We start from the raw sequence: 12,878 nt of genomic DNA on the forward strand, positions 1-12,878 counted from the left end.
ATCTCAATGCACCACATGTACTGCGGCATTCCAGCCATATTTTTAACTCACTAGAGATTAAATCATTACAAAGTCTATATGAGAACGTCACAGAAAAATGTAGAAGTAAAACTAGAAAAGGCCAGGAAAAACCATAAAACCACATGAGACGCACATCAAAGGCTCTTCACAAGCTGGAAAGTTCTCAAAGGAGCCATTAATGCTCGACGCAAAGCAAAGCCAAGAGTTACTGGTGGCAATAGAGACAATCTTAAAGACTTTGTGATCAGCGTTGAGGAGTAACTAATCAATATTAGCAACGATACTAGCTACATTTTTCAAACAATGTACAGTAACATTTGCAATAATAAAATAGTTTTTAACGTGCACAGTAACTGAAATTTAAAACTTAAAAGAAAAGCTCAACTGTTGTACAGATATAATACACTATGCATCAATTTCTCTTCCTTTTGTGCTTTGCACTTTTTAATGCAAAGCGCTGCATGCTGTGACTGTGTTTCTTCGTGACGCACTGTATTTGTTTTGTCCTATCGAATCTATCATATGTTGTTGCCTTATTAAAAAATATACTATACATTTAAAATAAATTTTAATTTTATAGTATATACACTTGTATATAAATATATTGTAAGGGAAACAGGTCAATAATTTAGCTCAAAGGATTTCACTAAATGTTGGATTTCTAAAATTGTGCACTGATTTTTTTTTAGAATAACTTTTGCTGCCGAATTATCCACTAACCTAGTTTATGATATATTTTTATCAGATTATGAATATACATATATTTTTTCATATTTATTGTTTATTTTTCTTTGTAATGAAGTAGTCTTTATTTAGTAGATTGTGAAAGAATGATTATCAGTTCCACACACAGAGATATATAAATTCTACATTTATTTAAATGAAAAAAAAAACTTCACTGGTATCGGATCGGTATCGGTCAATACTGAACCCTAGGTATCGGAATCGGTATCGGAGATGAAAAAGGCGGATCGGATCATCCCTAACACACACAAAAAAAGGATGAAACTTTTCTATTTGATAGCGCACTAGATAGCTGTAGATGGGCTGTGCGTTTGGCTGTGTGCATACACACGCGTAAAAAAACTATACTTTGTATACTTGGAGCTTCACACTCTTCTTGGAAGATTTTGCATTAGATGTTGAAATTCACTTCAGTGGTAATCAGTGGCCAGTTGCACAAACTGTTTAGACTTTAGTCATCTATTTTTTTTTTTCTTTAAAGGGGTCATATGATGCGATTTCAATTTTTCCTTTCTCTTTGGAGTGTTACAAGCTCTTGGTGCATAAAGATCATCTGTAAAGTTGCAAAGACTAAAGTCTCAAATCCAAAAAGATATTCTTTATAAAAGTTAAGAGTCAGCCACGCCTACCTAAAAACGGCTCATTCTAATGCCCCCACATACCTACGTCACTATCTGGGAAGATTTGCATAACGCCGCCCAAATGTTCAAGCAAAGAAAGAAGGCATAACTTTTATTCTCGCTGTAGTATTGTTGCTGCCGCCGCCATATCGTGAAGGCGCTGTGTGTTTTGTTGTGAAAGAGAAACTAATTTGTTTGTCCTTCCAAAAGAGGACGATATCTGCTTCGTCATGCCTGGAGCTGATCCATGCTGGTTGCTGAGGAAATACATCAACTTCACGCTGTGGATCACCGGATCGGCTTTCACCGTGGACGAAGCGGAATCCAGCCCGGGGTCTTCACATGTGGTTGCCGCAAGCCTCCTTCGTCGAATCTGCCGGCCGCACCGTTCTCAAGCCCGCCGCCTCTGCTCACTCTAGCCCTCCGGCCGTTCCTCACTATAGCTCCCCTCACTCTAGCCCCCGGCCTCTGCTCACTCTAGGCCGCCGCCGCTCACTCTAGGCCGCCGTGTGTGACGCGGTGTTTCGTTGTGAATGCGAAACTACTTCGTTAGGCTTTCCAAAAATGGACACGACTAGAAATCAGTGGTTAAGTTGTACAGTGTACAACACTGTTCCAGAACAGTTCAACCCAAATATTCAGATGTGTGCAGCACATTTTATGGAGGACCGTTTCCTGATCCTGGTAAAGTAGACTACAATGCCGGCTGTTCTGACTCACAGCTTGTAAGAGTTTTTATATTTTTTATATTTAAAGAGAGTTTTTTGGGCAATGTAGAGTAGGGCTTGTTGTTTGTCATTTCTCCGATCACAAATGCAGACATGGTTTTAGGTTTACGCGGTGCGATGCAACGCGTAAAAAGACAGTATAAGTTATTATAATCCATAATTATGTCCCCACTGGATGCAACGAATGCCTCGTTTATAATGGGTTTTCATGTTTTTGAATCATCGCTCCGGCCTGACAGGGCATCATCACAATATGGTAAGGGACGTAACATTTCCGTCACATGCTTGAGGTATTCGGCCAATCATAACGCACTGGATAGCTGGCCAATCACAGCACACTTTGCTTTTCAGACCGATGAGCTTTGTAAAAATCGATGCGTTTCAGAAAGGCGGGGCATAGAGGAGAAACAATAATGTACAGTATGTGGAAAATAATGTGTTTTTTTTTACCTTAAACCGCATAAACATTTCATTACACCAAATACACAAAATAATGTTCTTTTTAGCAACATCATATGACCCCTTTAAGTTACAAAAAGGTAGATTGGTCTACTTTGAATCTGAAAAAAATGACTGATTATCCCTAACTGCTAGTTGGTCACACTAGTCCTTTAGACAAATTCTTAACATACTGGCTAGGTTAATGCAACTGTACCCAGGTTTTATATACTATCTGGCTGCCACCGTTTTGTAAGAGGAAACACTTTACAAAACAGCTTAAGGAAACTCTCATTCATGCCAATAATTCTTCAAATTCTTCAAACTGAATTAGACACAAGTCAGCATCCCTCCTCTATTACATACTGTAGGCACTTCTATTTGTAGATGGATTGTCCTGAAAACTAAAGGGTCAAGTAGACAGCAGGATACTTGCATAACTCAGTCTAATATGAACTTAGAAGAGGGCAGACACACACCCTCTTCCTCCAATACTGTGGGCTACAGTACACACACACACACACACACACACACAGAGCTAGAGTGCCATTGTGGGCCCAGTGTTGTTTCTGGCCTGGTCAGAGAAATTAGGTCAGAAGGGAAAAATTTACTCACATGGACACAGGGCTCAAAGTGCATGTGTGTGAGAGAGCAAAGGTACCGTTCTGGCCAGAACAGTGCGTTTACTTGTGCTGACATATAAAGATGAGCAAAATCACAGGCTTCAACTAGCCAATGAGATGACTGAACAGGTAGTTGACTAATTGATCTAAATCAACTAAATCCTGTAAAATTGGACTGGTTTTGGGTTCATCGGACCTCAAGGTCTTTTAGAGGGAGTTCTTTCATTTTAAAAAAGCTACTGTAGGAGCAGCACAACCGCACAGGGGCAGTCGTGGCCTAATGGATAGAGTCGGACTTGTAACCTGAAGGTTGCGGGTTCGAGTCTCACCCCCGGCAGGGATTGTAGGTGGGGGGAGTGAATGTACAGCACTCTCTTCCACCCTCAATACCATGACTGAGGCGAGACCCTTGAGCAAGGCACTGCACCCCCAACTGCTTCCCGGGCGCCGCAGCAATATGGCTGCCCACTGCTCTGGGTGTGTGTTCACTGTGTGTGTGTGTGTGTGTGTGTGTGCGCGCACTTGGATGGGTTAAATGCAGAGCACAAATTCCGAGTATGGGTCACCATACTTGGCCACACGTCACTTCACTTGGATCAAATATCTAGCTCCCTTAAACATTTAGTAGTTACTGAATTTCAACAAAGACATTTCACATACCAAGACAAGACTCGTATTACTTTGAACGGGAGTAAGTGCAACACACAATAGGGCAGAATAAGTCTCGCCTTCTAAATAAAAGAACCAATCGCCAATTGAACTTTGCAAAGACCCGCCCCCTTTAGTTACTTTTGCTATGTCTGACAAGCCATGCGACTCACACTACACATGTTCTCACGCAGTGAAAAATTAATCGTGGAGCAAAGACGGCACTGACAACACAACAACAGACAAGACAGATCAGGTTACTTCTGGTATCAAACAAAGTCTCAGCTTTCAAATTTTGGAATGTTTTAAGAAATTCAAACAATAAATAGCATTTTGTGGCTCTTTAACGAGTTGTGACAGATCGCTGTAGTGCCTCAGTTCAAGCGGCACATGAACCAATCATCCCTATGTAGCGTCTGGACCACTCAAACACACAATATATATTTTGCAAGCTAGATTTAACAAATACTCTGTAACACCCCAGGAAGCCGAACAGGCCCCTGGTTCCATGGTAGCCCTGACACCTGATACATTTACGACCTCCTGGAATTTAGGTGAAGAAAATTGCTTCCTTGCCCATAAGGAAAATCCACAAGGGAAGGACTTTTCTTTGCTAATTAATTAATAGGAAAACCTTTCTTTGAATGCACACACATGATCCTTCAGGTCATTGGGTATATTATTGTCATCATGTATTTTGTCTTTGAAATTGTATACTGTTATCCAGGCTTATAATCGAAACACACTCCTGTCAACTTACATATATATAACGCTACCATGTTTAGTATCTATGAATTCGTATTTGGATGATCTAATTGAGTGTGTATCTCAGGTGTAGATCTGCTGAATATGCAAATGTTTCAATAACTTCATGTTCTTACTTTCGCTTCTCTTTAAAGGGTTAAGCGTTAACCCTTTCCTATACAAACTGTGTGTGTGTATGTGTATGTTAGACCAGTTTATGTGTTTATGTAGTATGTTAGACTAGTTTAAGTGTTTATGTAGTTAATAAAACCTTACTTGTATCACACTTGACATTGTTCATGGTTTTCCCATAACTGGAGTCACTTAATCATGCAGATTTATGCTACAAGCTTTTGTAGAATTGTACAGTAAGGAAGTTATTTCCCTTAACCAGGAAATTAACGTTCTTAGAATTGACAAGACAGTTGACCCTGAGAGGTCAGCTAAATATCTACAGCGGATCTAAATATTCATAAGTAATTATAACTAGTTATGATTAATTATTCATATTTCCTCATGAGCCGATTCGTTACACCTACCTCTTTAGTAGTTATAGCATGAAATAAACATGAATGAACATCAGAAGGTTTTTTTGTTTTAATTGCGGAAAGACGTCAATACACACCATTTTTCAAGTTCAAGTCCACTGATGTTAATCTACTCTCCTGTCTAGTTTGTTTGTCAGACAAAATGGCAGATTCTGCATTATGATTGGTCAGATCGCCTGTCAATCAAACTCTCTGCGAAGGGTCAATTGGTAAAGTCATTGTGTAATCACAGGTATCATGAGAAGCTCTGGATGCCATAGAAACAGTTAGTGCCTCAAGACCTGCACTCAGGAATGAACATAAGCATTGGCTTTATCAACCTGAAATATATATTTACTAGAAAATCCATGGCAGATGTTATTGTTGGCTTGAAAGATGTTATTCAAATGTGAGTTTGTCAAGAAGTTTTTGGGATTTCAGTATTTCCCCATTAGTATATAGTTCCCCACAAGTAGACCGAAAATGGTTTTGCAAAAATGGCTGTCTAAAGGCATTGCAAATATGGCCACAAAGTGAACTGACTTTCTTTAAAAGTGCAGTTATTTTCAACTTGTGTGAAATGTTTCAAAATAGAAAAAAGTCACAATTCTTGTATTTCATGACCATCACTGACATTTTAGATCAGTACTAATGCACTTGCATCCATCTCTGAAAGACAATGTAGATAAAGAAAATAAAGGCACCCTCACCTTTCTACGAGAAGTTGCAGAGTCGTGCAGCTCTTGATTTTGTTTTGTGCCTCTACGTTGAGCATCTCGCCAGTATTGAGTCCATTAATCTCCATGATGATGTCACCAAGCTGAAGAGAGGCCGTCTCTGCCTTACTGCCAGCATTCACCTTTAGACAAAAACACTCAACCAATCAGAACTCAGTCACGTACAGTCTGCGCCCCATTAAGAAGAAAACCCTTTAAATTTTAGTCAACAGGTATTGTTTAATGAATATTAAAAACATCACAAATTACAAAAATGTTTTGCTACTTCAAGATAGTAGGGGTGCTCCGATCGATCGGCTACCGATCATTATCGGCCGATAATCACGTTGGGGTGATCGATCGGCAGTCTCTAAAAGGCCGATCTCAAAAAAACGATCTCAACTTGATGACGCTGCCGTGAGAGGTTTGGCACGACATGCAGTGGCACCGTCTCAGTCTCTGTCCGGCGCGGGTGAAATAATTATAATGCTGAAGGTGAGGTACCTTCATATTTCTTCATTAAATAACAAAGTAATTTGAAAACCTTGTGTGAGATGTAATTTCACAAATAGCGTGAGTGAATCACCGCGCACGCTCTCTCTTTCACTCTCAAAATGCGCAAATGGCTTCAAATCACCACACATCGCGTCTATCTATAAGCAAGCTGCACGCTGCACAGTTGACACAGGAATTGTCACTTGCACAATCGAGGCAGTCACATAGTCACTAAAGTTTATACAAGTAAAGTTTTTGCATTACTTTTTAATTCTTGCCAGTGTTTAACCATTCAGCGCTCGCGCGCTCTCCTGTAGACCGTGCACACTTGCAGTGCACACACATAATGCCAGGTTCACATTACTCTGTTTGCAGTGCGTGGTATGTGGTGCGGAAATCCACGCTCATGTTAACGGATTAAAGTATTCACACTGCACACGGCAGTGCGTTCAGGAGCAGTGCGTCTGCAGCAGTGCAGAGATAGTTTCCGCACAGAGTCTATTTTTGCTGTGATACACGCGCTGAACTAAAGTGACAGCACATTGTTTGCAGTATATATGAAAACGAAAATGTAGCAATTGCACCATAAATGCATATAATTAAAGTATACTGTCTTTCACAGTCAACATATGGCTTGTTGGAAAAGAGCACTTTTAGATAAAGAAGGCAATAATAGATGGTAGGGTAGAGGTAGGAAAACAAAGTTCTTTATGAACCGCAGGATTGCTTGTAATAAAGGTTTCAATGCAAAAGGAAAGGCAGTAGAGCTGACTATTTCGGTCAATGGTAAGTTTGTGATAATGTAAGAAAAGTAGTTTAAATGTTTTGCCACTTTGCTTGAGCAACTTAATACATAAATCTAGAATTAAATGCAAAAGTAAAAAGCATTGAATGATGTTGTAACGTTTATTATTATTTATTAGCTCTAAAAAGGGGAATATTTATGACGAATTATAACTGGTTATGATTCATAATAAATATTTAGATTATATCTTCGAATTAACTGTAGCAGAGTCTAAAAATCCTGATTGAAGTATCACTATGTAGTTATAAATTATAAAAAGAAGGCTTTAAAAAGATCAGTATCGGTGATCGGTATCGGTAGATACCGCTTTCTGTGATCGGCCTCAAAAATCCCGATCGGAGCACCCCTAGTTTTCTGTAATAAATGGAACATTGTTTAACCAGTTCTGCTCATTTAAACTTCACAGAAACATTATGTAAGCTTGCCAACATAGATATGGTCTGTTGAATTATTAGTAATGTTTATTGCCTCTCTTTACTATATTTGTATTCCGACTTGTTATACAGTGTGCGGATTTAATTGCCAAAACATATGACTGTTTCTAAACAGGTTTTCTGAACACTTTCTCATCTGTCATTTGGTTGAAAACTCCTGCCCCAAACTTGGTTGAGTCAATTTTGCTGTCAAACAGAGCAATGTTTTAATAACACCACAGATTTTTCTTACGGCATCAACCCACCAATGGATTACTTATAGTAGTGTTAAAGTTGGCAGGAATCTTAAAAACAACTAGACAGGGGCTGCTGTTAGTTGAGCAAAGCTTTGAATCCCCTCAAGACTCAATAGTCAATAAGGCCACAACCTCATTAGTAGGAGAAGAGGAAAGCAACACCTCAGCTCGACTCAAAACACACAAACAGCCCGGCACAGAGAGGCCCTGCAGACTGCCAGTCAGCTGTTGTTGTTGTTGATGTTAGCTGAAAGCGAAGGGGCAGAGGTGCCATGTCTGAGGGCCTGCTCGAGTGCCAATTAACTGTTGCTACAGAGACACACAATGGAGCGCGTCTCATGTAATCAGAGTACGCCTCGCTTCATGTGGAGTGCGACTATCCTTCCCCTCTGTGTGTGACTGTGGTGAAGACCTGAGAGACAGATGAGCACTTACCCTCATACTTCCCTCTAGAATTTGAATTATAGAGTAACTCTCACCGGCGTAAAGTATTTTTATAGGAATATCTAGGTAGATAGTTTCTGAGCTTTGTCTCACGCAACAGTGTCAAAACATGTACGTAAAGCTTGAGGAATCATGGAGAGTCTGGAAGGGTGAGATCAGACAAAGGCAATAAAAAGAGGGGAGCACAAGATTTGTGCCCATGCCAAACTCCTGCTACTACACTCTGCCCCGTCTCTCCAAATGGCCCTTTCGAGCCCTGTGAAAAAAAAAAACACCCATGCCGTTCTATTCTGTGTTTCTTACAACCCCTCTCAATACCAAAGGTCTCCTGCACTGCATGGACACCATTAAGCACTCATTTTCCTCACATATTGGCTGTTGAGGGAACAACACAAGCATAGAAGTCTGAGACAGTGAAGTCCCTAAAGGGTAGTTCACGCAAAAAATAAAACTGCATCATGCACATTTGAGATCACATTTACTATATTTGATGAACTGAATAAATGTGCACTGACTAATGTTTGAGTGTGAATAAAATACTAAATCAAATGGGTTCATCAAATAAAGCAATCAAAGCTCTTCAGAATTCCTGGAGTCTTTCGTCTTTATGAACTTTTTAAAGCATCAAAGTTTTGGCTGCAGACTTTCAAATGGAGAGAAAGACATCTCTCAGGTTTCATTAAGATTAGCTTCAATTGTGTTTCAATGATAAAAAATCTTGAGTAAATGACAGAATTTTCTTTCTTTTTTTTGGTGAACTGTCCCTTTAATAGTGCATTTGAAACATTGTGGTAATGGGAAACAACAAGGATAATGAAAGCCATAAATTTGAAAATCTCAGTGTTCTAAAGTGGTTTATGTTTAAATGCAATGGAATTCTGGGTTACAATGCAGATGTGACCAGGATCTAAAAGGAAAGGTTCCATTAGCTGCCTTTAATTAGAAACACTATGGTGTATTTCTGGATAACAACATGGAATTTGTTTGCATGAAATAAACTTTTCTTTTTTACTTGAGGAACTGTTTTGGTTAATTTTGAAAATTGTCCCAAAGCCCATGAAAAACAAAAATAAATGGGTTCCAGACTAGGTGGCAGGAGTACAGCAGATTCTGAACTTCTCAGCTGAAAAACAGTCTTTCACAACTGCCTGAGTGTTGAAAGCTTGAACTCAAAAAAAGCAATTGATTAACCTGTTCTGAGAGACCAGACTCACGCTAAATAAGTGTGAACCCAACACATTTTTTTGTTTGTTTATAGTTTAACGCCATACCAGTTACCATAGCTATAGTCATGGTGTGAAAAAGAAAAAGAAATTAAATATATAGACCTTTATAAGATGTTTTTTTCTTTATTTTTGATAAAATTTCTAAACCTGGTTTCACTGGTTTTAATAAGGGTCAACTGAAAAGTAAAGAATCCTATTGGAGTTCAAGAAGGATCTTCATCCATTAACAAAAATGTACGGATCATTCTGGTGTGGAGTGTAGATAATTTGGTCCCAGTTTCTCTGGTGTTTCTCCACCAACCACCGGATTGATTTTGTAAAGTTTATTGGGGTGTATGACGGAAAACTTTCTCCGATGTTTACAAGTTGTTGGCGATAATCCTTTGGATGAGTTTGAGATTTTTTCTTTCTTGTAAGATCCATGGTTATGTATGTATTTTTATTATTCCAAAGGGAACCTAGTGATTCATGCTGTGCTTAAGCCTAACTTTTACACATTGTTGCGTAAGTTCATATTCATATTTTCTATTATTCTAAAAAACATCTGCAATAAAATACAATAACCAGGAACTTCCTCTTTAATTATACATGTCTTGTTTGGTTGAAGTAGTCAGGGAGACAGAGTGCAATACAGTGTGTAATGAGAAAAGTTAGGTATGAGGCATCATTGCTTTAATCACTGATGCAAAAAACAAGGAGATGAACCATGTTCTGGACTGGTACTTTGGTTAACGGGGATGAAAACTTACCTTGGAAACTGTTATGGCCTTCTTGAAGTCTCGCCCTCCAGAAATTCTGAATCCCCAGGGGGACGGGCCAATCAGGTTCACTGTAAATGGCATCATGTGACCACAGGCTGCTGCCCAATGCTCTCAGGAGTGCTGCGAGAGGAAAAAAGAAGGAGTATGAGAAGAGGCAAAAAACCCACAGATGGAGAGAGTGTCGGTCAAGTTTAATTTGACATCAAGCTGAAATGCCACAGATGTGTCTCATAGTTTCCACATCTCTGAGCCACTGGCTGCTGTTGAAAGGTAAACTGCCTTCACCTGCTCTTCAGAACACCTTTCATCCTATTCCACATGACTGCAGCTCAAATCCACAGGCACTTAGCAATCAGGAATCATAGAGAGGTGCCACATGACTGACATGAGTGTGTTTTTAAAGCTGTAGCACCCATAAGGAGAGCAAGAAACCACTTTAGATTCAGCTCGAGTCTCTTAACTTATTTTCTTCAATATTAATGATTAAAATTTGTGAAATATTTTTTTATTATTATTATGCAAACAGATATACTATTTACAGGTGACAAATCAAATACAAAAAAACCGAGGTCAACAAAACATACATGACAACCAATATGATATGATATGATATATGAGATATATGATATGATGATATATGATATGAGAGAGAGAGAGAGAGAGGCCATGCATGTGAGGCCATTTTGATGCAAAGCGATGATGGCTGCACGTGTTTTTTGGAGGTAACCATTGCTAACAAGAACACAATAATTGGGAGTGCTTCATCCCTCTTTTTATAGCAATGAGTCTGCTCTTACAATCTAATTAGTATGATAGTGAGTGGTGGACAGTAATGAAGTAGTTTTACTTCGTTACTGTACTTAAGTAAATTTTTCAAGTATCTGTACTTTACTGGAATAGTTTTATTTTGAGTAACTTTTACTTCACTACATTCCAAAGCATAAGATCATACTTTTTACTTCACTACATTTCATAAAACTTATCGCTACTCCTTATAATATATCATGTGCTCCAAGACGCAAAAGCGGTGTCTGATTCGAGAACGAACTGATTCTTTTCAATGAACTCTTTAAATCGGTTCACAAATCGCACCAAACGATTCATTCACGTATTGGAATGATCTGATTGCAGCTGTTCTCGAGTCGACAACTCACTGATTCGAATGAACCGTTTAGTGCGAGTCTCCAGTGACCTGAACTCACAAGAAAGAACCGGGAGATCATGCGAGAGCGCGCACAACTGATGCTGTTAAAAGTAAGTTACTAATGTCGAATTTTAGGATTAATTATTGTAACTGAAAATCATATTTAGGTCAAAGCTGTCAGTTGTTTGTGAACTAAATCTGCTGTAAAGGGTGATCTGTTTAAGCCCACTGAAATGCTTGAATGCAGACACATTAACATCAGAGTCTCTATGTTTTGATTATGTTATGATTTTTATCAAATTTATGTCACTGCCAAAACTTTTGGCCATGACCGTATATTGTTTTTTTCCCCCTTTCCTTCCCCCTCTTTCCCTTATTTATGTTCCAATAAATGTATGCATACCATCTAATATGTGAAAATTAGTGAAAGAAATTGCTAAAAAGGATTTTATTTTTTTAACAAAGGAGCCATCATTTTGATCAAAAAGTCAGACGCAGTTGCAAAATAAAAAAAAGACAAAGAAACCAGTTTAGAATTAGTAATTTAAACCGATTATTGGGTATAATCTATTTTAAATAACTAATTCACAGAAATTAAATCAAATGCTTTTAAAATAGGTATTAAAACATTAAAAATGTATATTAAGCATTTAAGATATCTGCAACTGAGCAACTCAAAAATCTTAAGGTGGCCAAATAAAAGTGCATTAAATCATTACAATATTCACAATGTTGGTACTTTAACAGCAAAAAAATAATATTGCAGCTATATCAAATATTTAAATAAATAAATAAACACCCAGCCATTGTGTAGATCTGAGTAATCTTGAACATTCATAATGATGAGCTCTTTGGAGCCGTGATGATTCACTGTACCCACTTCAAACGCACTGAACCTCATTGAGACCACGGTAAACGATGGTGCAAACATTTATTACTAACATATGTGCAGGCCAGGGCAACGAGCACCCGGGTAGAAGACCCTAGAGGTTTTTTTATATATTTTTTTTTTATTGGAATATACAAAATACAATGAAAGAGCAAGAATACCCTATAGAGTTTACGGACACATCTGCTCCATACAAAAACCACGACCACCACAAGATTTAGTAGTCAAGACATCTTGCTTTACTGTCAAGCTTTGAGGCCAAAATAAAGAGGTTTTATAGTTTAACCCCCTGACAGGTTCACACTTTAAAACTTCACGTTAAAAGACTGACGCGTCACGGCTAGGGCTGGGTATCGTTCAAAAATTATCGATATCGATACCTTGACTTCGATACCGGTTCCTGAACGATAGCCAAAACGCACACAGCAATCGGAAGTTATTACAAAAACTTAATGGTGATTTAAAGTAAGTTTTGAGTAAAAGCGGAATATAAATCGTATTTATTGTCTTATGCAGGGGTTAAATTGAGATTTGTTATGTGTGTGGGGGTGGGGGGCTCTATGGTATCGAGCTTATATATATATATATATATATATATATATATATATATATATATATATATATATATATGTGTG

The 12,878-nt window shown here is 38.4% G+C and overlaps 1 protein-coding gene across 1 annotated transcript in view; it reads right to left on the minus strand.

Moving 5' to 3' along the window:
* LOC107565117 (PDZ and LIM domain protein 2-like) overlaps positions 1–12,878 on the minus strand; it is a 78,777-nt gene that overhangs the window by 41,762 nt on the left and 24,137 nt on the right. The window contains exons 2-3 of the mRNA XM_016250330.1: positions 10,199–10,330; positions 5,804–5,952 (exon numbers count right to left, since the gene is read on the minus strand). Of these exons, the coding sequence (XP_016105816.1) occupies positions 5,804–5,952; positions 10,199–10,294 (245 nt within the window). The 5' untranslated portion in view covers positions 10,295–10,330. The remainder of the gene's footprint in view (positions 1–5,803; positions 5,953–10,198; positions 10,331–12,878) is intronic.

The sequence above is a fragment of the Sinocyclocheilus grahami genome, unplaced genomic scaffold (genome assembly GCF_001515645.1).
Source record: "Sinocyclocheilus grahami isolate Dianchi unplaced genomic scaffold, SAMN03320097.WGS_v1.1 scaffold982.1, whole genome shotgun sequence".
Lineage (NCBI taxonomy): Eukaryota > Metazoa > Chordata > Actinopteri > Cypriniformes > Cyprinidae > Sinocyclocheilus > Sinocyclocheilus grahami.